General features: G+C 36.2%; 1 protein-coding gene across 5 annotated transcripts; it reads left to right on the top strand.

The window, feature by feature from the left end:
- Positions 1-427: 427 nt before the first annotated feature.
- Positions 428-26,427, top strand: ATSAC1 (Phosphoinositide phosphatase family protein). 5 transcript variants are annotated; one of them, XM_077357139.1, is made up of 18 exons: positions 428-622; positions 1,053-1,257; positions 1,966-2,131; positions 7,802-8,024; positions 9,486-9,562; positions 11,076-11,263; positions 11,395-11,492; positions 13,467-13,600; positions 13,695-13,829; positions 17,058-17,421; positions 17,532-17,653; positions 17,989-18,099; positions 18,324-18,536; positions 22,589-22,780; positions 23,556-23,667; positions 25,622-25,921; positions 26,028-26,129; positions 26,248-26,427. In XM_077357139.1, exons 1-16 carry the CDS (start codon positions 509-511, stop codon positions 25,865-25,867), a joined length of 2,700 nt encoding a protein of 899 aa, XP_077213254.1. In that variant the 5' UTR covers positions 428-508; the 3' UTR covers positions 25,868-25,921; positions 26,028-26,129; positions 26,248-26,427. The 5 variants fall into 5 exon arrangements, with proteins under 5 accessions (XP_077213254.1, XP_077213255.1, XP_077213252.1 ...); XM_077357140.1 differs by having other exon boundaries at positions 26,254-26,427; XM_077357137.1 differs by having other exon boundaries at positions 25,622-26,129.

Consider the following 26,427-nt stretch of genomic DNA (forward strand, 5'->3'; position numbering starts at 1 on the left):
CGAGCCCGAGCCAAAATTGACACCCTTAGTTGCAGAGAAAATATAGGTATTCTTGTCTTTTCTCTATAGTTATTTTTGTCTTTTGCAGTGGATAGTACCTCCCCAACTAGTCTGGGACAAAGGCTTTTGTTTGAGTTGAGTTGAGAACTGCACAGTACCTTTAGCAGATGAATACTTGTGAAATTGATCTTATGCGGTCTGTTCTGGCAAGTGTAATTTCTTAAAGGGATATGATGTTTTTCGCTCTATTATAGGATAATGCGCCCCACTGTTAACGTGAGTTGTGGCAGACTCTTAACGCCTTTTGACGTCAAATCACGTTAACAGTGGGGCCTATTATCCTCCAGAGGGGCGAAAAAATCATTGCTCTTTCCTTAAATGTCACCATTTCCACAAAAGGCGAGTTGGAAGCGAAGCCTATATAAACCCTAGCATAATCCCCCTTTTATTTTTCTCTCCAGTCTTTAAGACAAAGCAAATGTTCCAAACCTAGACCCAAACAATTTTCATGGCGAAATCCGAGAATCCGAAACCCAAGCCCTCTCTCCCTCCTTACATAGACACAGATCTCGATCCTTATTCGTATTCCCTCGAAAAATTCAGACTCTACGAAACTCGAGCGGTAAACTCTCTCTCTCTCTGAAAATCTAGGTCAAATTATTGAATTTTAGGCCCTGTTTGAATCTCAAGAAAAACATTTCTGATGAAAATGTTTTTCTTGAGAAATTTGCTTCTTTCCATGATTTAGAGGGAAATTATATGATTATCTTTAATCTAGAGGGAAATTCACTCTCTTTCTCTCTCGCTATCTCTATCTATGAAAATCTAGGTCAAATTGTTGAATTTTAGGCCCTTTTTTCTTCTTTCAATGATTTATAAGGAAATTATATGATTATCTTTCATCTAAGGGAGATATTATCTTAAATTGAAGCTCTCTCTATGTATAGGGTTGGTAAAGTTATGCTTTTCTTGTGTAAAAGAAAAAGTAGGAAATTTTAGAAATATTTTTCCTTCAATCCAAACAAGACCTTAATGTTTCTTCTTTTGAGCAGAGGTTTTACCTCATTGGGAGTGATCGCAATAAGAGATACTTTCGCGTGTTAAAGATCGATCGATCCGAACCATCCGATCTCAATATCAGTGAGGATCCAGTTGTATATTCTCAACAGGAAGTTAAGAACCTACTTCAGCGCATTGGTGAAGGAAATCGTTCCACCGGTGGGCTTGCTTTTGTCGCCAAGGTCTATGGAATTGCAGGTTAATTGTCTCACCATATATATATATGTTTGAATGGCAAAGAATTATATTGTAAAAAATGGTTTTGCTGGGGCACTCGTTAAGATGCATTGGAAACTTGATTTTACAATCATCTTACACATGTTTTGAGACTTTTTCACATTTTTTGATAAAAAGGAAAGTCTCAAAACAGGTGTAAAATCAAGTTTCCAATGCACCTTAACGAGTGCCCTTAGGGTACTCGGTAGCAAAACCCTATAGAAAATGAGAACGAGGGGATCATCCCGGCAATCAAGATGATCAATCTAGAACCCTGGAGGGTAAAAGGAAAGGAAAAAGAAAAAAAATGCAAGAATAGGACAATCCACATCAAGGGGGAAGAAAATCAAACACTTCCATTGCCATGGAAGCTCCCACCTCGCTAGCCTATCTGCCTCGCTATTCGCCGATCTTCTCACATGACAGAAAGAAATGGAAGATCCCTCTACTCTATCCATGATCTCATCATTCCTGTTTTTTCAATATATTTTATTTTATTTTGATATAATAAGTCCATGGAATTTAAGGCTAATTGTCTCACCGTTTTCTTTGCTTTTTCAAATTATTTTATTTTATTTTGATATAGATCTAGGGAATTTAAGGCTAATTGTCTCATCGCTTTCTTTGCTTTTTCAATATAATTTTATTTTATTTTATTTTGATATAATTTTTTTTATTCTTCTTTTTTAGGTTGTATTAAGTTTTTGGAATCATACTATCTTATTCTTGTTACCAAGCGTCGACAAATTGGGTGTATATGCGGTCATGCGATTTACGGCATTGATGAGAGCCAGTTAATTACTGTCCCACATTCATTAATACAGTCGGACATTGCGCATTCTAAGACGGAGCTTAGGTCTTTTCATCTTATCACCCCTTCATTATTTCTTTCATATGCTGATCTGATTTTGTTTCCCTCTTGTATCTTATTCTGTTTGGGAAGCATGGCCGTGTATCATGTTAATGATACTTTTTAATTCGCTCATCATGTCTTCTTTCCATATTTCTTTTATAAATTAGCTTAACCTTGTCCGTCTTCTCATAAGTTGTTTTGAATCTTAATTTACTAATTATCTGCTAACTACTGATGCTCTAATAATGGAAGCATTGATATTTTGGGTTCTAATTGGGTTTCCTTTACTTTCTGTGTTGGTAAGGTAACTACTGATGCTCTATAGGTATGATAACTGTAGGTGAGAGCTGGTTTGAATCTCTTTCTTTCTACCTACTGGGTTGAATCTCTTTATTTTTATTTTTATTTTCTTCAACAAACAACAAATGGGAGGATATTATTATTATGAGCTAGAAAAGTTAACGCATGAGAAAGTTAGTCTATTCCTAATGACATGTATACATATATTATATTACTCTCACACATGCATATGTGTGTGTGTGCGCGCACGCGCGTGTGTGGATATAACTGAAATTCTGTTAGCAAGCTTTTTATTATTAAAATTCTATTCGCAAACTTTCTAAAACCTAGGGTCTCTTTCGTTTGTGGATACTAAAGATTCTTGAATTCTGCTTTATCCGCTCGTTGCACATTTTATATCAGAATGGAGATTCCATGCACCCCCATTTCCCCACTTAACTCTGAAAAATATGTGTAAGTAACACTGTAGCTCATACCTGGACATGCACTCACCCACAGTATTTGGGGGTAACGGGGAAGCGTGTTTAGATAAAGATCTGAATCCTGACTACTCTGCACATACCAAACAATACCCTAATCTTTTTTTTTGAATGGTGAAGCAATACCTTGTTGTTTGCATATCACCGTAAAAGAAAAGGTCATGCTTCTTCTTGTGGCCGCCTATGAAGCACGGGTATGGGTACGGGGTGCGGTTACGACACGGGTACGTGGGTACGTGATTTGCCAAAAAAACTGGGTGTGGGGACGTTCGGGTACGCCGAATATAATAATATATTTTATTATATATTTATAAAAATTTTAAAAAAAATTGTAGAGCAATCAAATAACAATAACATCACCAAAATGGAAAATTATAATATTACTCTTCATTTCATAAGTGATTAAGTTCCATATTTCATAACATGTGGCATCAATACATCATTCATTAGAAAAAAAAGTCTGTCGCCAGTGTGTTGACCAGTGCATGACAAGATAAATAATTTTTAGAGACCAAATTATGAGATTTTTTTTACCGAACTTTTGGGATTTAATAATGTTTGGACACGATAGATCTTATGAATTTTTAAAATTTGAAAAATACGCCACTGTTTGGAAGTTAAGAAAGTTAAAATTTTGACCCGACCCTTTTCTTTGAATTTTGTACTAGAACAGGAGAGTTGACTTTTTTTCCTTTTAGATTTGGGTCTTGAAACATGTAAATCTTAAGTAAATGGACAATAAAATGGTTTACATGTCATTAGGAATTTACATGTAAGAGTACATATAAAAAAGATAAAATACAAAGAAAGATAAAAGACAGAGTGAGGAAAAGAAACGCGGTCAAGGGAGAAGGAAGTCAAACAACTCCATACCCAACTTCCCCACCCCATCGCTGGCAAACCTATCCACCACACTATTGGCAGATCTTAGAGGTCTCAGGCAAGGTGGTCCACCCAACTTATTGAGTGGTCCACCCAACTCAATAATCTACTATTCTATTATGATAAGCAAGGGCCTTGTGGGGTATTTTGGCGATCTAAAGGTCTCAGGCAAGGTGATCCCCTATCCACTCTTTTGTTCACTTTAGTGATAGTGAAAATGGCTACATGCTGACAAAGGAAGTAGTAACCTAAGTGGGCAGGAGTCCAGCCCTGGTGGCTCTGTCATTTCTCATTTGTAGTACGTGGATGGCATGATTATTATTGCAGATGCAATGTAGTCTCAAGCCCCAAACATTACCATCCTAATTGCTACTATTGAAGAGACCAACAACCAAAGAATTTGTTGATCTAAATTATCATTATGTTGTATTAATGTGGAGCAATTGGTATCGAGCTGTCGCCTCAAAATTAAAAATTTCGGCGTCTTCGTTCCTGATAGAATACTTGGGATTAACCTTAAAGAATAATATCTAAATCTACATGACTGGGATCCAGTTGTAGAGAGGATTGAATCGAGATTAGCTAGTTGGGATACCAGTTCAAAAAAAAAAGATTAGGCAGTTGGGAAAGTCAATATCTGTCTTTTCCAAGCATAATTACTCTTCTTTGGGCTTTCCTTTCGAATGATGCTATCTATCATCTGTCCGTCTTTTTGGATTCCCCTTTGGTCGCAGAATGAATCGGAAGGAACTTAATAAATTGGCAGTATGCATACTAGCCAAAAAAGGTGGTGAGCTTGGAATTAAGAACATTAGATGCCAATGTAGCTCTCTTGCTAAATGGTGTTGGAGGCTGCTTAGTAATAATGATGAATTATGGTCTAAGCTTATCTTCTGAAAATATCAGTTGGGAAAGGGAAACATGAGGCTTGACGAGTGGTTGCCAAATTGCTTCCTCATATGGAAGGCGTGGAAACAAGAGTTTAAGTAGTTCATTGATAATAAAATTATTTGTGAAGGGAATGGGTCAAACATGTTTTGGCTTTAGTAAATTGTCTGTTGTGAACCCTTTGGCCTTTGACTACCCTCGTCTTTTCGTTAGAGTCGTTACTCATAGAGCCTTATTGGCTGACTACAGTGATAGATCAGGTCCTCATACTGCAATTGCCCCAATTTGTTGGGAAGGTAAGGGACTCCTTCCTCTGCTTAATTGCCATTAGCGATGCTTAAGTCTTTCGATGGCTCTGGCTTCTTATGGAGTATTCGACGAACTGTCGGCGTGGCTGCGCTGGAAACAACCATGAGGGGGTGACCTGCACTCACAAACAAATGGTCAGAAAGAGTCTGGAGTTTGGACTCCTGCAGGGAAGGAGAGGGGGGGGAGAGGTGAGGCTCTGGTGCTTAAGTTAGAACCGGCAACATTAGTATGAGCTGATGAGCGAGCCCTCTAGAACTGAATGAATACAAAAATCACTAATCCCTATTTATAGAAAGGATTAGGGCCCTTGCCTATTTTTGGATCCGTGCGTGCCACGTGTCCGTTCCTGATTGGGCGTCTGTTTTGATCCCAACACTATCCTTCCATGTTATCCATAAGGTTGAAGGAAAAGTGATTTTCCACAAGCACATAAGTCTCTAATTGCCCATCAATGTACACCGCAAGGACCCAAAAAAGTCAAAAAATAGCTCCAAAATTGAACCAATCAGGGGCATTGATTCGGGATTTCCCTAGGGAACCATAAAAAATGCAATCTTGTGAATCATAGATTTTGCTTTTTTGCAATTGGTTTCCATTGAGGTATCTTCTTGTGCAATACACACCTCATAAAAGCAATGGCTCATGAAGAAGCCAGAGTTCCAAATGTTAAGAAGTTTGGAATAGATGGAACATGGAAGATGCACACTTAAAGACTATTAAGATTTAGTCAAGGACTTCCCATGTTGCTCTAGGGACCAGATTAGCTCATCAGAGTAGTTTATAGCAAAAAATAATGATCCCTTAGCTTATCATATATGGATAAAAACTCATTTGATGCTCTTATAAGCATTCCATCTCTTAGTAAAGATGTTTATCGAAATAATCAACAATTGAAGCTCTAGAGGTTAACATATTTGATGAAGAGGCTAGGGTATGCCAGAGCAAAGCAAAGGAAGAGCACCATATTTCGAGTCAGAAAAGGTGTTTTCACCATTACCTAATCCAAAGATGGCATAAGAGATGAAAGTCTTCAATTCATCTTTTCAGGATTTTCAGATGGGAGAGCCCTCAAGATCCCATTCACCTAAATGCAGACATCTATCTTCCAACTGGTATTTGGAGAAAATCAACTTTATGCCTCATTTTGAATCTTAATATTCTTAATTCCGACACTGCCTTCTTCTATCACTTAACACACTTGTTTAACCCATTCAAAACAAACAGACGCGCGTGCGCGCGCACACACACACACACACACACTTTTTTCTATTAATCAGATGAATCCTCTTAAATATTTCCTTTCGTAATGTCGAAGGAGTGTATTTTAAACTTTAAATACCCTATTTAAACCTTCAAAAACTTATTTAAAGTTTTAATTAAAACTTGTAAAATTTTCTTGAAAAAACTTTTTTTTTAATGGCAAATATATTTCATTAAAACAACAGAGACCCGAGTAGGTCCCTGATGAAAAAAAACTTTACATACCCTGTTTTAGGTGAGAATATATACAAAATAAACTAGGGAGGAAGATAATCAAATAGCTCTGGAGTTTCTTTGTGCACCCCTTCTCTTGCTAGTCTATCCGCTTCAACATTGGTAGACCGCCTAACATGCATAAATGAGATCGATGCCGCCCCAACTCTATCGTAAATTTCATCAAAATAGGTTGCGAATCGCCAAGGTACCGCTTTTGATCCACGAAGCCATCTAATGACATTTAGCAAATCCCCTTCCACCACCACTTTGTTTAAATCAACATTATGGAGCGTCTTAATGCACTAATGGATTGCACAAACTTCCGCCTTGTTTGCATCAGCTACACCAATGGGGCCTTTAAATGCCCAAATTGCCACCCCCTCTTCATTCCTCAATAGGCCTCCAATACCAGAGGGTCCCGGATTTTCCATACTAGATCCATCAAAGTTCAACTTTAAGGGTAAATTTGGAATACAATTTAACATGTAAATTTAAGTGACTGAAAAAATGAAAATTGTAAAACTATAAATCCTTAAAACATGCGACCTTAGTCACAGTAACTTTTTACTGTAGCTCACATTCACCTCCCTAATCTAAACCTTTCTCTCCTATATGTTTATCCATCTGTTCCATGATGCTTCCTACCCTCTTCATGTTCACCTCACGTGACGCTTCCCACATGCTTCCTATTTGCTTCTTTTTTCGCTTAGTTCCTCATGCCTTCTATATTTCTCTTTTATAAAGCTCTTTCTTCCCTCTTTTGCTTGCTACATCACTTCTCGCAGTTTGTTTCCTCTCTGGTAAGTATTGTTGAGACCCAATGTAGGGATTTAGGAGGATCATGGAGATATATAAATTGTTCTTTTCTTGTATTTTTAACATTTGATGCTTGAAAGGCAACATCTTTTGGGGTGATTTTCAATATTTATGTTGTATAATACTACGCTGTGAATGATACGATGCGTTCTTGGTTTTCTAACTTTATCAAATGACTAAAATCCATTTGGCTGCTATTTGGTCAAAAGAGAAAAAAACCACTTTGGTTTTGGTATCAAGATTCAAATATTGGTTTAGCTGTTTTAGTCAACTTGAAGTTTTCATTAGAACAATACATCTATTCAATTCTGACCCAAATTGATTCCTTTGAATGCTGCTGTAAGAAGCTCTTACCTAGTCTTGATCTCACTAAAGATTTTTTTTATCGTTTTACTTATCACGCAAAGTTTGGTCTAGCTTTTTAGTCAACTTGAAGTTGCCATCGGAACAATAGTGTCCTTCTATTGAAAATTGTGAAGCACATTTGTTCAATTCTAACCCAGACTGATTTCTTTGAGTGTAGGTACAAGAAGCTCTTATCTAGTGTTGATCTCACAAAAGATTTTTTCTATAGCTATACATACCCTATCATGCAAAGTTTACAGAAAAATGTTTTGGCAATTGGTGAGGAAAGGATGCCATATGAGAACATTTTTGTATGGAATGCATTCCTTACACAGGCAATTCGATCGAGGTGCAATAATACCCAATGGACAATTGCCTTGGTTCATGGTCATTTTAAGCAGGTGTGCAACCCCTTTGTTTATCTTGTGTTTCTCTTTTTGTTATCATTGATAAATTCTAAATTCCCAGATGTATTTATTATTTGCAGGTTGCAACTCATTGTTTATAATAGTGACATAAGACCTTTTATGCTTCTTTTCTTTTTTTGTAAAATTTGGAAACTTTGTTATCTATCCTAGGCTCTTTCCCAACCACCAAATATGTTTACTCTTAGAATGTGAAATGGCATTGCAAATCCAAGGGGACTGTTGTCACAGCCAACAAAATCAATGACCATAAACTAATTTTATCTCATGAAACTTTTCATCCTCTCTCTCTCTCTCTCTCACCCTAACAATTCCTTTGATTCTGTGGTTTTCTACTATGTGATAAATTCTAAATTCCCAGATGTATTTATTATTTGCAGGTTGCAACTCATTGTTTATAATAGTGACATAAGACCTTTTATGCTTCTTTTTTTTTGTAAAATTTGGAAATTTTGTTATCTATCCTAGGCTCTTTCCCAACCATCAAATATGTTTCTATTGGACTACTCTTAGAATGTGAAATGGCATTGCAAATCCAAGGGGACTGTTGTCACAGCCAACAAAATCAATGACCATAAACTAATTTTATCTCATGAAACTTTTCATCCTCTCTCTCTCTCTCTCTCTCTCTCTCACCCTAACAATTCCTTTGATTCTGTGGTTTTCTACTATGTGATAAATTCTAAATTCCCAGATGTATTTATTATTTGCAGGTTGCAACTCATTGTTTATAATAGTGACATAAGACCTTTTATGCTTCTTTTTTTTTGTGAAATTTGGAAATTTTGTTATCTATCCTAGGCTCTTTCCCAACCATCAAATATGTTTCGATTGGACTACTCTTAGAATGTGAAATGGCATTGCAAATCCAAGGGGACTGTTGTCACAGCCAACAAAATCAATGACCATAAACTAATTTTATCTCATGAAACTTTTCATCCTCTCTCTCTCTCTCTCTCACATTCACACCCTAACAATTCTTTTGATTCTGTGGTTTTCCACTATGTAAAGGATCTCAAATGTAAAATGTCATTTTCATGTTATGTAAGATTGTCTTACGGAGTATGAAGGGCAGTCGTAGTGTTCCACTGACATGAAGCATGCACATGCATGTACACTTACACCTATACGACATGCTATACTTGTGACATGATCCTGTTTATATCTACATCAGTGTGATGTTAACTTGATCATCAATTTAATAATTCTCATGGGGAAAGTAATTACTAAGTAAATAGGATCTAAATATGTTTGAACTGAACGTAATTTCATGGCATGCGTTTATATTTTATCCTACCCATCTGAAAATAAAATGGCTGTATATGATTACAATGATTGCGGTAAGATTATGTCAACATGTGTTTTTTATTTTGCATTTCAATTAAATTTATTGCATTCTCGCGTTGTTGAACGTAACCACTGTTATGATGATGGCAGGTCAGGTTATCAATCTATGGGCGTGAATTTAGTGTTTCTCTGATTTCCAGACGTTCCCGTCACTTTGCGGGAACACGGTACATTTCAATGCATAACTTTTGCCTACATATCTTTGAGCTTACCTGATTAATTTCTAAGATCTTTGCAAATTGCCCGGGGAAAAGTATTTGTAAAGCAGGGGTAATGGCAGAGATACTTTCAATCTGGACATTGTGTATTGCTGTTACTCGGAATTCTATATGGCGTTCCAAATTCATACGACGAAATCCAATAAATATCAACTAGCTTAATTTATATCTTAAATCTAGTACTTATATAACATGTTTGATTTTCATTAAAATGGTGTTAATGGGAAGAACATCCAACGTGTTTTAATGTAGTAATAATCCCACTAAATGTATGGCAGTTCTTTTGGATTGGAAGGGGGGTGTATTGAATGCTCAGTCCTCAGACAATTGCTTTAAAAACTGTAAAGGACCGCCAGTTTGATCCAGCCGATTCAGATGGTTCACTGATCCAGTTCATCCTGTAGTTAAAACTTGAATGAAAGCTTGTGAGACTTCTGACCCCTTTACTTTTGGCACTGGAAACTAATCAGCCAATCAAATGGCAAGTTCAATCTTGTAATTATACTGACTTTTAGTCACAATAAGATAGTGAAATAATGACTTTTAGTCAGTTACTGACCCAGTTGCTTACTTTTTAACTTTTTTAGATATCTATTTGAAACCCAGATAGTTGTGATCTTAGAGTACTAAAACCTTTCAATTTGTAAATCGCTAAAATGGAAGGGAAAAGTGCAACTCTATATCATTTCAATTTTTGTTATTAATCAATTTCCTTCAGACACGCATGCACGCACGCTATTTCAAACAAAAGAAGAAAAAACAAGAGGCGGCAATGCAGCTATTTTTATTCAGGACAGAGAAAAGGGGGTGGAAATATTGAAAAGGGCGTAGAAATAGTCATACCCATCATTATTGTCCATTATTTTCTAACAGTAATCATCACTGAATTTTTAGCTACCATGTTTTTCAATATAAAGAAAAAGTACAGACAGTGGAGACATAACTCAGATCATGTCTCATACCCAAGTCCTTTTAAAATGTTTTAGATAATTGAATGGTCATATCAAGGTTACTTTGACTTTCCTGAGTCTTAAAGAAATTGGATTGTCTGTTTTCTTTTGACTTAAAGTCTCTTTGAGAAAGGTCAACTTAAGTCAATACCAAGTAGACTTGGTGATTTTTGAACTCTAAACTCAATTTAGTATCTAGAACTGGTAATGGGTAAATACTTTCAAATTTTAATTCCGCTGAACTATATATTGATAAGAATTGTTTCATCATCCATTGTCTTCTTTATGGTACTTAGTTCTTGAAATTTTTGTTAAGTTTCTGTTGAGGAAATTGTTTATGGCTATGCAGCTCTCTTGTTGAATATAATGGTTTAGGTGATATTTTATTCTATATGATAGCTATATGGGATGATATAGAAGTGCACCATGCTATTGGAGGAACTTTTCTTCAAAAAAAAAAAAAAAAAACCATGCTATTGGAGGAACTTAATATTTTTTTTCATGGTTTCCAGTTATTTGAAACGGGGATTGAATGATCGAGGCAGGGTAGCAAATGATGTCGAGACAGAACAAATAGTCCTCGATGAAGAAGCTGGATCTTGCAAGGGAAAAATGAGTTCTGTTGTGCAAATGCGAGGTTCAATTCCCCTTTTTTGGTCTCAAGAAGCTTCTAGATTTAGTCCTAAACCTGATATAATCTGTAAGTATTTCAAAGTATTTCTAATGGGTTTTTCGTTGAGCACCTTCAATCTTTTCTTTTTTTTGTATATATTCTTATCTTTTGCAATTGGACTTGGCATGGTTGACGTTTTTCCTGTTCTTTGGCTTCAGTACAGAGATATGATCCTACATACCAGGCAACAAAGTTGCATTTTGAAGACCTAGCTAATAGATATGGAAATCCAATCATCGTACTTAATCTAATTAAGGTATGTATCAGTTCTCTCCCTTCTCGTACCCTTCACTATTTTCTCCGATTAAGATTTGTATAGGGTCATATTCTAGACAGCAGTTTATTATCTTGTAATATTTTTTTTTAAGTTAATTGTATTGAGAATTCCTTTATTTACTCACTGTCTTGCTTCACATACAATTATCCATTCATTTTCAACCATTCAGAAACCCTAGAGATGCTTGCACTTTATGTTTACACGTCATTGCTATAGCAATTTATAAGTACAAGAAAGATCTAAATTTCTTATAAGCACAAGTAAGATGCCCATCAGACGAGCACCCTATAATTCTGCCCCTACCTTTTCTGTTCTATGCAAGAGAGATTGTGTAAGGCCTGTCAAAATCTCATTAGACTCAAGTTGTTAGTCCATTGCGTATGTTGATGTGAATCGGAGGCATTTCTATTTCTCAGGTATGAAAAATTGATAATTGGAAAAAACAATTAGTTATGCATTTTAAATAAATTTTATGACATTTATTGAAACCAATAATCTACCTTGCAAATGCTTTAAGAAACTGAAGACAATCATGTAATCCATCCTAATCCATCCTTGATTTTCCATTATCCATTAGCACTACAAAGTGTAGGGATTTTTCTATTTGCTAATTGTCAAAATCTTGCCTGTTTTAAATTCATGATTGGTTCTTTTAAATGAATTTGTTCACTTACTAATCTCTCTCTAGTTGGTGGATCGTCGAGGGTTGTACAACGTTTACTGCTCAGATATTGTTGTAATTAATTGGGGGTGTCTTGTGTTGTCATTCATCTGCTATAGTTACTCCTTGAAACATTTTATGGAAAATTTATTATCATTCAGAAGGCCTTGTGACTGTAATTCTTTGACTACATACTTGATGCAAGGAAAGATCATGAACAAAAGCCCATAATCTAGTAGAGATTATTCGAGAGAAGACAAGGTTGACAGAGTTTCAAAAGTAGGCTAGAGAGAACATATATATCATGCTAAGTCAGTAGTGGCCCTACAGAGCTCTATATTGGCAAGTTGGTTCATCATGATTTATAGAAGTTTTTATTGTTTTTTGTTTCCTTCTTTTTTCTTTTTTTCTTTTTGGCAAAGTTTAAGTAGGTTTTGGTGGGCCCTTTGTGAAGAAAACATGACTAGTGTTGCAACATAAAATATGCTTTCTATTTTCATTTTGGGCTTCTCTAAAATAGAAATTAAGTTTTATTAATTGACGAAACCAAAGCAGGAGTTCCTGCTAAGTTAGAGTTATGGAGAACTACTTTGGAATCCAAAGGTTTTAGACTGAGGAGGACTAAGACAGAATATATGGAGTGCAACTTGGAGTAATGTAAGGAAGTGAGGCGAGGATGTAGTAAATGTGACTGGACAAGAGGTACCTAAGAGGGATACCTTTCGCTATCTTGGTTCAATTCTACATAAGGAAGGAGAGATTGAAGAGGATGTTAACCACAGAATAAGAGCAGGTTGGTTCAAGTGGAAGCATGCTTCAGAAGTTCTGTGCGATCGTAAAATACCTACCAAGTTGAAGGGAAAGTTTTATAAGACAGATGTGAGGCCAGCCATGCTGTACGGCTCAGAATGTTGGGCCACCAAGAAGCAGCATGCGCATAAGATGAGTGTAGCAGAGATGTGTGTGTGTGTGTGTGTGAGAGAGAGAGAGAGAGAGAGAGAGAGAGAGAGAGAGAGAAGCTTTAATATTCAATTTAGGAAGTCAATGAATAATTACTGGTTTTCCCGATTGGGCATTGTGTTTTACCCTTCTTTGATCATGTTTGAATCAAATAGATTGTTTTTTATTACTCTCTAGCATTGTTTGTGAAGATTTATTGGATTCTTTGTGTGATTGTTGAATTCTCTAGAAAGTTTTCTACTTTTGATGGATTCCTAGTATATTTACTTCCATTAATAGTCTAGGATATCATTTTTTTTTCTTATAGCTTATGAAATGAATAAACAATGCAGACTGTTGAGAAAAGACCTCGAGAAATGATGCTACGACGTGAATTTGCAAATGCAGTTGGGTATTTAAATCAGATTCTCTCAGAAGAAAGTCATCTGAAGTTTATTCATTGGGATTTTCATAAGTTTGCAAAGAGGTAACTCCGTGTATGCGCTGTTGTGACAGCAAGTGAATTTACACTTTCATAATATGACCTATTGATCTTGATTCTTCTTTTCTGTTGTTAATAGCAAGTCTGCCAATGTTTTGGCAGTTTTAGGAGCAGTGGCTAGTGAAGCACTTGATTTAACCGGTTTTTACTATAGTGGAAAGTCTGTTGTAGTTAAAAAGAGAGCAACTCAACTCAGTCGAACAAGCACCGGAAGGTACTTATTCTTTTAAATATGCATCCTTATATCTGCCTAATTTTTATGTATACTGTATTGTTTCACATCTCTTTATTCATTTTCCAAAGTTATAATTTGAGTGCAAAAAAAGTAATGATCCCAAATATACTTTCCAACATAAATTAGACTTCTTAGAGTGCAATTTTTTCTCGAAGAAGATAACAAAGAATAAAAGTACAATAGGAGCAGAGGCTGCCCCGTCCTACTAACCTCTTTTTCGGCCAACGAATCATCAACATTGTTGGTCTATCTTGATAGATGAGTAAAATAAGTGCGCTCCTTCTACAAGGCTGACTATCTCGTTGATTTGTAACTATTATTTTTGCCACTTTCTTTCTACTTCGTAAAAAACCATGCTTTATAAATTTAGGGCTGTTACATATTGTATACATCATGGCATCAAACAAGTCGTTGAAGTGTTTCTAAATATGCAAGATCAAAAGGAGGCAAGTAAGAAGGTCAAAACTTCAAACAATCAAAACTTCTGATCTGGGTGTTGGATCCGGGCTTATGATATATCATTGGAATCGCCTCAAGAGCTCTGTGACACTAGATCCTGCTATGCTGAATCGAGCACTAGATGTCCAGATCATTGCAAAAAAGGTCACCTGTGAGGATGGAGATTTCTTGTTTTTTTTCATTTTTGCTATTTTTGACAAATTCTGTTGACAATTTTGAGGATTTTGTGCCCTTTCTTTTTAGGGAAGTCTTCTTTTAATAGTTAGAGTCAAATGGAGAGTTTTAGGGGAATTAGGGTTTTTACTATTTTTAGTAAATTTTGCTATTTCGAGTCATTAGAGTTATGTAGGTTATATATGTGCATTACAACCAAAACAAAAAACACCTTTATTCTTGAATTGTGTACGAATTACCATATTTCCTTGTGGACATCAAGCATTCTTGAGGGTGAAGACGAAGACGTGATCTTCAATTCTTTGACTCTCTTTGTGATTTCCAGTATGCTATTTTGTATCAGATGGGACTAATGATGACAAAAGGATGGAAGCTGGCATATGTGTATTGACAGTAGGGCGATAAATAAATTACAATTGTTAGAAATGGAGTTAGGGTTAGAGGGAGGAAGAAGAAGAGTAATGGAGAGGATGGAGAGTCTCCACTAGGGAGCTCCTCATGTAAATGATATATATATATATAGGCCCCAAACAGGGCATCCGATGTGCAATGACTACAATAACCCTAATCTACAAGTAATGACTAAACTACGCTAAATACACACTATTCAACACTCCCCCTTAAGCTGGAGTGTATATGCTATGGAACTCCAACTTGGTACAAAAAAAACTACTACAACTACTACAAATAACAAAAAGTACATAATCTCATACACACATCCAGCTTGGTATAACACTCCTCAATCTTATATTTTTGGCTTAGTGCTTTATCTATATGATATTAGGTTATATTTTTTACATGCTTCATCTTTTGTTATATAATTTTTTTTTTCAACTAAATTTCTGTTCTTATCAAAAACTCTTACGAGTCATGAGTTGATTTGAGTCACAAGCCTTAAAATTAAGAAATCGAGTCAAGAGTCGAGTCACGGTTTCACAAGTATGGATGGACCTGTGTTGAAGCATAAGTCAAGCGCACATAACAAAATCGCAAATGGATTGGGCAGGAGTATTGACTTTATTAGTCGTCATGGCTAATTGGGTAGTAGACTTTTACTTCTTTTTGTATGCTGAAGACGAAGATTTTATAGACAACTGGGATAATTGTTAGATGGGACAAGCTATAGAGATGCTATTTTAAAGACACATGGGATGTGTCAAATGGGACTACTTGATGTTAGCATGACATTCACAAAAAGGTTGAAACTCCCACCCTTCCTTTTTCCTCCCATTATTTGAGCTTTATTTGAGGGACTTGGAATGGAGGGGCTCCTCTAAACTGCAATCTGCATCACTCCAATTTAAAAGGAAACTCATCCTCGACTTTTCATGTTCAATAGAGCTAAGCTTTGTTGTAAAACAAAATTACAACCCTTTAAATGTAACAAGTGCATGGAAAACAGACTTCATCTTTCATTCACATATTTTTCATCCTTTTTTTTTTTGAAACAAGATATTTTTCATCCATGATCTTAAAAAATATTTAATCTTGGAAGTATCGGGAAAACATGCCATCCTTGATAAAATTTCAGAAGATCAGTAAGACATTTAAAATCCTTGTCTTGAAAATCTTGTTGAAACACTCTGATTCTTGTAGCCTTCTAAGGTGTAGGTAATATGTGGGGTAACAGATGCATCCTTTCGGTTACTTCACATAAAGGATCCTTTCTCACTAGTATAATTTGCTTCTCCCTTCCGTAAGGGTGACTCATTCCAACAGTCTGAAATATCTCTCAACATTCTTGTAAAGAAACTCCCACTGATCTGAAATATCTCTCAGCATTCTTGTGAAGAAACTGCCATTGTTGAATTTGATTCTTCAAAGAATTTTTTTGCAATAGGTTAAATTCCCCAGCTCCTTAAAAATCAAAATGCATGAGAGATGAAAATCCAACTCTTCCAAATCCCTCCATTTCAACAATCGAACTCGATTTGGGATGTTACCTTTGCAAAGAACCAGATGCACCCTTATTCTGTTTTGTCATATATTGTCATAGGTGATGGTCCTCCCTACCTATAAATCATGTCAATACTGTTGTCATTCCTTCCACATGCGGCGGGTTCTTTCAAAGCTGGCACAATCAAATTTGGTTCATTTTTTTTTACTTTAAAAAAAATATGCCGTGTTTTACCACTTCTTACAATACTCAACTCAACTCAACTAAGCCTTTGTCCCAAGCTAGTTGGGGTCGGTTACCGCTTCTCACAATCTCTTGTAAATATTTGATGAGAATATTGGCATACTAGAATTTGCTTTTTTGATGTGAATGGTTTCGGTGATGGTAAGGCTTGCTTTCTGTTATTTTGCCTCCAAGGATACTCCATGGCATGGTTTCGTCTATGTCTATTGTCTCATTGTAAGTGCAGTATAATCAGATCATATAACTTCCCATGCATTATAGTCACCATTTAGTCTTTTTTGTGAAGCCATTTCATAAGTGTATGATGCATGTGATCATAGTTAATACGTGGTTTCAATTTGTTTTGGTATATCTCAGTTCGAACCTCTTAGATAAGATTGTTAATATGACATGTATCTAGAAAACTTCATATATGTTTTTTCTTTCCCATGCAGGGATGCATCACTAGGCGATCTGAGAGCTAATTCAGGTGATCTTGCAAGGATTGGAAGTAGTAGTGAAGCTCTAAACGCTATGATTGAATTTAGTCAACCTAGGAAAGACAATAATAGTGGTACAGCACCTCTTTACCAAAGTGGAGTTCTGCGCACCAACTGTATTGACTGCTTAGATCGTACAAATGTTGCTCAGTATGCCTATGGCTTAGCGGCTTTAGGTCGCCAACTCCATGCAATGGGTTTGACGGATGTGCCCAAAGTTGACCCAGATAGTAGCATTGCCGCAGCTCTCATGGATATGTACCAGAGTATGGGGGATGCACTTGCTCAGCAATATGGAGGCTCCGCAGCGCACAACACTGTGCGGTTTCTTTACCCTTTGCTCGGCCTATTGGTTACCAATTTGGATATATTCTATTCGGCTTTTACTTGTATTAATTCATTTGTAACAATATTTGTCCATTTTTTCAGGTTTTCCCGGAGAGGCAAGGAAAATGGAAAGCTACTACCCAATCTCGTGAGTTTATTAAGTCTATTAAGCGTTACTACAGCAATGCTTACACGGACGGTGAAAAGCAAGATGCAATAAACCTGTACTTTCCTCTCCCTGCTGTTTCCCTTAATTTCTTGATAGAAGCACTTGCAATCCTCCAAGGATGGTTTTAAATTTCGGCCGAAATACCGAAATTTCGGATTGGACCGAAACCGAAACCACCTAAATCCGAAATTTCGGTTTTGGCTGTCCGAAACCGAAACCGAAATTTTAAACCTTGCCTACAAGCAGCTCCTCATTTTAGTAGCTGTGTATCATTTATGACGTGCCATCCTGATTCGAAAGATTAGAAGGATGCCAACTGCTGCTTGTCGTTGGATGTGTCACACCTACTGCATCATATTTCTTAGATTTTTTATTTTGTTGATTTACCAGATTTTTAGGTTACTTCCAACCTCAAGAAGGAAAACCTGCGCTATGGGAGTTGGACTCAGATTATTATCTTCATGTTTTTGGAATTGGAGATGAGCCAATCCCTGATAAAAGGTAAAAATGATTTCTTTGTTAGAGCCTCAAACGGTCATAATAAGATTATTAACGCTTGTTTCTTTTAATTTCATCTGTACTTTATTATTATTATTTTAATGGCATCGGTACTTAAAATTATTTTTGATAGTTAATAATCAACTGTTGAAAATCTCTTAATGCTCCATGCTAATTCTTTAACAATAACTAATTCTAAAAGTGTGTATTTCTTTCTTCTGTTCCAGTCTATCAGTTGATCAGATGCCTATAGTAGGAACAAGAACTACTCTTGCACCTATTCCAGCTTGCAGAGAAGACTTTTTGCGGATGAAATTGACATCATTCGATAAACTAATAGAGCGAACGTGTAGTTCAATAAGGAATGTAAGGCTCTCTTGTGAACCTGATATAAAAGCAGGTTGTGGTCTAGGGAATTCTGGAATGGCACCAGATGCCGCGTAAGTTCTCTCAATCTGAGCAATTAGTATAGTTCTCGCTGTCTGTCATTATGAGATTCATATATTCCTTTAGCATTGCACACCTATATTCTACTTTTATTATTATGTTTGAGATGTCGTCTGGTTTGCTCTTTCATTTGGCAACTTTGATCCTTTTTTTTTTTTTTGAACCATGGTTATTCAAATAGACAATCTCAATCGTTTTTGGAATTGTGGAGGCTAATTTAGCACTTGTAACCTCTATCGTTGTTCGTGACTTCAATGTCTCCATTGAAACACATCGAGACCGTTTCTATCATATCTTGTATAGAATTGTTTATTATTTTTATTATTTTATTATTATTTTTGAATGGTTGTATAGAATTGTTTATGCCCATGGAACACATATGGTTTATGCAGTATTTCAAAACATATACTTGGAAAAGAACTCCAAACTACTCTGGTCAGTTATGATTGAAGTGGCAAGTTTATTATTTATTCAAGAAAGTTCAATGAGGTTTTGATTTATCAGTAGGTCCAAACCAAATATACATGGGCAAGTCAATGCATGACTCGGGGAGTTTATAAACAATGCTTTGAAGAATTAGTCTTGCCTCAATGTTTTATGAACTACTCTACTTGTTTTAGAAGTTAATCCGACTCTCTTCTATATCTTTTAAAACAAGATATTTCATTGTGTTTGAAAGAAGTTTCATTTTTCAAACATCTGTCTGTCTTGCTGGCAGATGCATAGAGAGGCCATTATCCTGGCAAATACACAAGCTTGTTTGTGTATACTTTGCAAGGGTCCAGATTTTGGAACCATATGCCACATCTTAGACCTACAACCTACAAGTACAATGAAAACCCACAGCTTTCGCTTTCTTTAGAGTCAAAATACCCAAGTAGACACAAGAATACTAAGGGCCCATTTGGATACCCCTTGGATTTCGATTTGGAGGTGAATTTGGATTTTCAAAATCCATTGATTTGAAATCCAAAATTTTAAAATTTTCAAATTTATAAATAATGTTGTTTGGATGACCACGTATAGATTTGGATTTCAAATATAAATTAATTTTTTTTTTGTTTGGATGCAATTTGGATTTGAATTTGAAATCTAACAAAACCAAAAAGCCCTAAAATACTTGATATAGGGGCATTTCAGCCATTTTCCATGATCCAGGGGTATTCTACTCATTTTACCCTATATGGGGGTATTTTGATCATTTTTTATGGCATAAGGGTGTTTTAGTCATTTTGCACAACTCGGGGGTATTTGGTCATTTTCACCCGTGTATTTCGGTCATTTTGCATGACCCAGGGGTATTCTAGTCATTTTACCTGATATGGCGTATTTTTATCATTTTTATCTCATGAGGGTATTTTAAGTCATTCTAGTCATTTTTCATGAGCCATGGGTCTTTTTTACTTGATATAGGGGTGTTTCTGGTCATTTTACCTAGTATGGAGTATTTTTATCATTTTTATCTCATGAGGGTATTTTTAGTCATTTTAGTCATTTTTCTTCAGCCATGGGTCATTTTTATTTGATATAGGGGTATTTCAGTAATTTTTCATGATCTTGGGGTATTCTAGTCATTTTACCCTATATGAGATTATTTTAATTTTTAGGTCATAAGGGTATTTTAGTCATTTTGCACGACTCGGGGTATTTTTTCATTTTTACCTGGTATAGGGGTATTTCGGTCATTTGCCTGACCCCCGGTTTTCTGGTCATTCTACCTAATACGATGTATTTTGATCATTTTTTAATGTCACGTGGGTCCTTTAGTCATTTAACACTTCTTTGGTATATTTTGGTCATTTTAACCCCTTGTTAGATTTAGATTTATAAATAACCTCTCTCAGAAAGGATTTATAAATCCAAAAAATTACAGTAACATGAGGAATTTGTAAATCTTGTGGATTTCACTCAAATCCAAATCCAGATGTCATAAAGGCTTGCCAAATGCCGAATTTGGATTTAAAAAATCAAATTCACCTCCAAATCCAAATCCAAGGGGTATCCAAACGGGCCCTAATTGGATTTCCTCAACCTCCTCTCTTATGATGCTAAAAATGTCCATTTGTCGGAAACTTGTGAATAGGAAAGCTTCTTCATATCACAGAACCTTTGCTCCTTATCTGACGTACATTCCTCAATCTTCATTTACATTCCTCTTACTTCACACTGAACTGTCTTCCAAGGTTTAAGTTGATGATTGAACATGAAAATATTTTTCACATGGTTCTATTGAGCGAGGAAATTGCATCTGAGGGATATCAATGCAAGATAGAGGCAGAATGGGAAGGGTTGGAAGATCCGAAGCACTGTGAAATCCAAGTCAAAATTTGGCCAAAACAGTGACTTTGAAGAATTACAAAAGAAGAAAGGGATTCAAGATGGGTTTTGTTGGTGGACTACTCTAATGACATCGGCATGACCTCATGGCATTAGCAGGTGGTCCCAACCACATTGAATTGATCCAAAATCTGAAAAGATGGGTCCTTTTCATCAGGACTCTTATTGGGAATCTTCTAGTGAGGTTATAAAAGGTGTCTAAAATCTACGGAGCAGCATATATGCAAATAGTTGTAGGAAATGATAATCTGTTTTTTCTTTCATTGTCCATAGGATCAGTGTTTTAAAGCATGACAGCTCAGTTCAGAACTTGACTGTCATTTCGGTTTGAGACCGATCGCACTTTCGAGTCCAGAACACGACAAGTTTTGGCCGGGTCGAGCACAAAAAATGGCTCTGGCCAAGATCTCTTTTGCAGTCCCCTTTTCCATCACACTTTTGCAGTCCAAAACCCCTTTCCAGTCCACCAATTAAAATAAAATAAATAAAGATCTTGAGAGATCTTAGTCCAGCTCGTTGACGAATCTTACATTTAATCCTATCATTCTGCGATTGAGTCTCATTTTCGCCACTATAGTCCCCATAAATCTCCATCCCATCCTTTTTTATTTATATTCGTACTCCTCCATTAACAAATCCGCCGGATGTTGTCTGATTTCATCCTATAGTGATTGCTGGTCACTTCCGTTGATCTTTTGTCAGATCTCGTCGGTTGATGCTGTTTGTTCCCCCAATGGTCAGTTGTTGGTGTTTTGTTCTCCCCTTTCATTAGTGATACTCCTCTGTCTGCTCCATGTTTCTTCTTAAATAGCTGAAACCCTAACTCATTATTTTTGGTACGTGCCTAGCCTGTAAAACTTTGGTGAGCTAAGTTGTCTACTTGTATCGTAATCATATGTAATAGGCATACTCTATTAGGTAACTTGTCTATAATATCAAATAAAACTAAACAACTCAACTCAACTCAACAAAGCCTTTGTCCCAAACTAGTTGGGGTCGGCTAAATGAATCCTTGAGAAAAAATTCATGAAGAAGGTAAAAGGAATCTACCCGGCTCTAATCCTGGTTCTAGTTGGGTTCTTCTTCGTGGATCATTTTCTTCTAGTTGGGGCCACAAGTCTGTCCTATTTCCATTGATACCCCACCTAGCTACTATCTCATTTCCATTGACCCCTCCCAGATTTGACGACCCTAGCTCCTTGATTCATGACAACTCGTTTAGGTACTGCTATTTTTCTTCTTAAAGAGCTGAAATCTTAACTCAGTATCTTTGATAGGTGCCCTAACCTTTTAAACTTTGATAAGATAAGTTGTATAGTTGTATCATATTGGTGTGTGTGTGTGTGTGCGTGCGTGTGTGTGTGCGTGCGTGTGTGTGTGCGCGTGAGCTACAACTTATATAAGCTTATATCAGCTAGAAATGCCTTTTGTGATGGACGCTAGCAAATCCCATATATAAATCCGTTGACGGTTTCCATAAAAAGAAGGAAACATGTTCTCTTTCTTTTGTAATGATTCAAAATGAAGTTTTTTTTTTTCATAATGACTTGAAGCAATGTTATAACTATATGTGAAAACAGCTACCATTCCAAAAAAAAATGTTATAACTATGTGTTGCTAAAAAAAGTTACCTTTTCTCATTTCTAGTGATTGACATTGTTAAAGGAAAAATGCTTTTGAATTTTTATTGAAATTATATATATTCCAGAGAAATACAGCTCAAAAGCCCAAATTGGCTCTTTGGCCAAAGAAAGTATGAAGAAAGTGGTTCTGCACCAAAACTTGCTACACAAGAAACTACAAGTGGAGGTTCTCGATTTGAGACAAGCATCGATAGTTACTTTGACCTGAAATGGCTCTCTCCTATTGGTGATGTCTGTGAGGAGGATATCTTCCAAAGGTATCTTGTATTAAAATCAACCTTCTTAATATTTATTATTTTCTGTTCTACAAATTATTGTTCATATAATCTATAGATCATACACGCCGTAAAAATGAGTTTTTTGTTGTACTTGTGACTTGTGAGATAGCTGTCTTAGATTTCCATGAGATCATGAAGCCTCTAAGGTTTAAATTAGCCAGTTGGGAGTGAAGTCATGGATCAGTACTTTAAGTTTGACTATTTTCCAAAGAGTTAGTATGAAGAAATCCAAATTATCTCAGAATTAAGGTCACTTTATTTTAGTCATTTCTATCATTCGTAGGATTTTATGTCCTGCTCAAAATACTCCTTATATAGTAATTGTAACTCAAATACATGTCTACAAGAGAATAAGTCATGAAAAACTTTAGAGGAGGAAAAGAAACTGAACTCTAATTCCAACTCCACTCTCAATAGGTTTTCTAGGTCAGGGCATATTAGAGCTATAGTGCCTGTCACAGAAGAAGAAAAGTACAACTGTAACCATTAAATTTAAGTGGAAAGGGGATTACCATTCTTCTTTGAATATTTTTTATTTTGTCTTACATACTTGTATTCATAATTCATATAAAATATTTTGACATCATTTCTGTAACCTGACTACTGGCATGTCTAATATAACCCCCAAAATAAACAGTAGAGCGGAAGCTTTTTGTTTGAGTTTAATGAGTGGAGAGAAAATAAAAAATAAAGCATGGAAATTGTGTACATATAGTTGGTCTAAGGAACTATGGACTAAGGCTCTGATTACCAGGTATCTCACAATGACCTCAGTCAATGAAGCCAATGGTTGGTATGGCGGAACATTACTGTATGATCAAGACGAAAGCAGTGAGATATACCGGCATTATGCTGAATTGTGCCAGGTAAATATTAAAGCTCTTGCATTATGGATTTGATAATAATACTTTGTAATTTTTAAAAAGAAAGTTATCAAGATATTCTACAATATATTCGTGAAGATCATTATTGTGAAAAATAGTTTAGGATCGGCTATGAAAAACCCCCTTCAGCCTTCTTTAAGAACAAAGGCCCCCTAGTTTTTGTTCTACCTTTAAACCACCAGCTCTACCTTTTTAAAGAGAATTTCTTTTATTTTGTACATTAACACTAGATGAGCACATGATTATCAAAGATTCAAAGTATGCTTTTCTTGTTTTAATTTTTTTTCAAAAAATGTATTCTATCTATTTCAATAGTGTTGAATAATGTATTAGGTTAGTTTAATCATTACATATAAGTTAGAGGGTATTGTAGTCATTGTACATTGGATGCCCTATTTGGGCCTATATATACGTCATTTACATGAGGAACTCCCTAGTGGAGACTCTCCATCTTCTCTACTCCTCTTCTTGTTCCTCTCTCTAACCTTAGCTCCATTTCTAGCATGGTATCAGAGCCAAATGGCTGATCCAAAGAAAGAAGAAGAGTCTATCCATCGTTCACACCATTTCCTTTCTCTCACACGCCATTCCTTCTCTCTATCGTTTATTTTTTTTGTTCCTCGTCATCTCTATCTCGCCGAAACCCTTTTTGGGGTTTTTCCCGGAAAATCTCCACCCTAAAATCTCTCTCTCTCTCTCTCTCTCCTCCCTTTATTTTCTCCTCATCAGACCCTCTAAAATCTCTTTTTCTCTCTTTCATAAATGTAGCCTTTTGTTATCCCATAACAAAACAAAAATCGTGTCCGTGTCCGTGTTTCTCGTGTAAACCTATTTCAGGTTCTCCTCCACTCCAAATCTCTCTTTATTTTTTCTTTTCTATAGCTTTTTTGGCCTATAGCCTTTGTCTTTCTCCTCTCATCTTCAAGGTGCACCCCAAGTGTTTGATAAAATGTCTCAAAGGGGCTTTTGTGCCTTGAAAGTCTTCTTTCGGCCTCAATTTGAACGGGAGTGTTGTCTTATATTGTTTTTCTCATTTTCTTGTATTGTTTCTTGTGGTTCTGTTCTTTTTTTTTTTGTTAATGTCATCTCTTTCTTTACATCTCTTTCTTTACATTGTCTTCTATGTATTATTTTCTATGTCTTTTATATAGTTCTTCAAGGTGCACACCAAGTGTTTGCTCAAATGTCTTCGTTTCTTTGTCTTCTTCAAGGCGCACACCAAGTGTTCGATGAAATGTCCGAGAGGTGTTTTTCATTTCTTCAACCTTCAACTTGAGGGGGAGTGTTATCATGTAGTTCTTCTTATGTTATCTTTTCTTGAGAGGGAGTGTTAGTGTTGTCTTAATATTGTTTTCTTAAGGGAGTTTTATCTTCTTAGTTGTCTTCTTGGGAGAGTGTTGGTGTTATTCTTTGTGTTGTCTTGTTTCAGTGTCTTGTCTTCTCCGGGCTCATGTAGTCTTGCCTGAGGGGGAGTGTTGTTGTGCTTCCTTTATGTTCTTGTTGGATGTTCTCGCTATTCAGTCTTGTTTTCTTCTCTTTGATGTATTTCTCCATTCCTTCGTATTGTGAGTTTCTTCTTCTCTTTATGTTCTCCATCCGTCTTGGTGGTTGTTCTTCCATTGTTCAGTTTTTCTTGTTCGTTGTTTGCTCTTTGATGTCTTCTCTTGGCGTAGTTTTACACATTATTGTCCGGCTTTGTGCCTTATCAGTCACTTAGATTCTTTCCTCAGTTCAAAAAGCTCAAGGTTGTTTTCTTAGGCTTTCATATGAAGACAAAATTTGGTCTCTTTAGTACTACACAATACATTTTCCTTATCACTTTCTCCATCTGGAGTTGCATGTGCTGCCTACTAGTACGTACTATTAATCAAATATCAAACTATTATTCAGCTCTGTCTTGGTTTAACATATTATCTTCTTTATCGTTGTTAAGCAGGGCCCTGCTATGGAACCTTTCCAACATGATCCTGAGCAAGAGAAACACTACTCAGATCTTCTGTGCATGGGGCTAGATGGTGTAGACGATGCAGTCATCAAAGCAGAGATGGAGGCCAGCCTTAAAGAGTACGACCAGATTGGCTCCAACCTTGGGATCATTCCTACCTGTAAATCCCTTGCCGACGATTCAAGCAGATTAACCAGACTCATCATTGGAGAGGAAAAGATGCAAGGGCGGGCTTAATTATACAGCCTTCTGCACTATTAAATGCAAACCAAACCATTGTTTCCATGCTTGGTAAGAAACTATGTTGTATAGGAACCTCAAATCAAAATTGTTTACTACCATTGTGAATGTATGTACTTTGCCGTTTCTATAATGTACTATATGCCACTTCTGTAAGGTGTCCAGAATTCCTACCAAATCTACTTTCCACATGGATGTTAATGTACTATATTCCTCATTCAGAAATTTCCCATCACACCCTAGCCGATTGGCATGAACGGTGAGGAACTCTTACCATAACTATCATGGGTTAGCCTTCCCCTAGTACCTTTTGCATTGTGGTTCATACTTATATTCCACAGTTTTTTGGTTTTTTCTGATGTTTTCTTGTTGTGTAGATTCAGCCATTGCGGTGGAGCTGGTCTGCATAGTTGCAGCTGAGATCCGAGCCATGAAATGCTGTGGAAATTATTCAACTTTTTTTCACTTGTTACTTTGCCCATATGCTTCCAAGGTGTATATTTTTGTGCTGCAATTCAGATTCCTTTACAGGGAATGTAGCAGTGATTTCAGATTTT

Source organism: Tasmannia lanceolata, unplaced genomic scaffold (assembly GCF_043159265.1).
Source record: "Tasmannia lanceolata isolate RefF3 unplaced genomic scaffold, GAP_Taslan_0.1 ptg000016l, whole genome shotgun sequence".
Taxonomy (NCBI): domain Eukaryota; kingdom Viridiplantae; phylum Streptophyta; class Magnoliopsida; order Canellales; family Winteraceae; genus Tasmannia; species Tasmannia lanceolata.

Coding starts and splice junctions, on each gene's coding strand:
- ATSAC1 (XM_077357137.1), top strand. CDS start 509: ATGGCGAAATCCGAGAATCCGAAACCCAAGCCCTCTCTCCCTCCTTAC. Junction 2,132..7,801: donor CATTCTAAGACGGAGCTTAG/GTCTTTTCATCT, acceptor CTTTGAGTGTAG/GTACAAGAAGCTCTTATCTA. Junction 9,563..11,075: donor CGTCACTTTGCGGGAACACG/GTACATTTCAAT, acceptor CATGGTTTCCAG/TTATTTGAAACGGGGATTGA.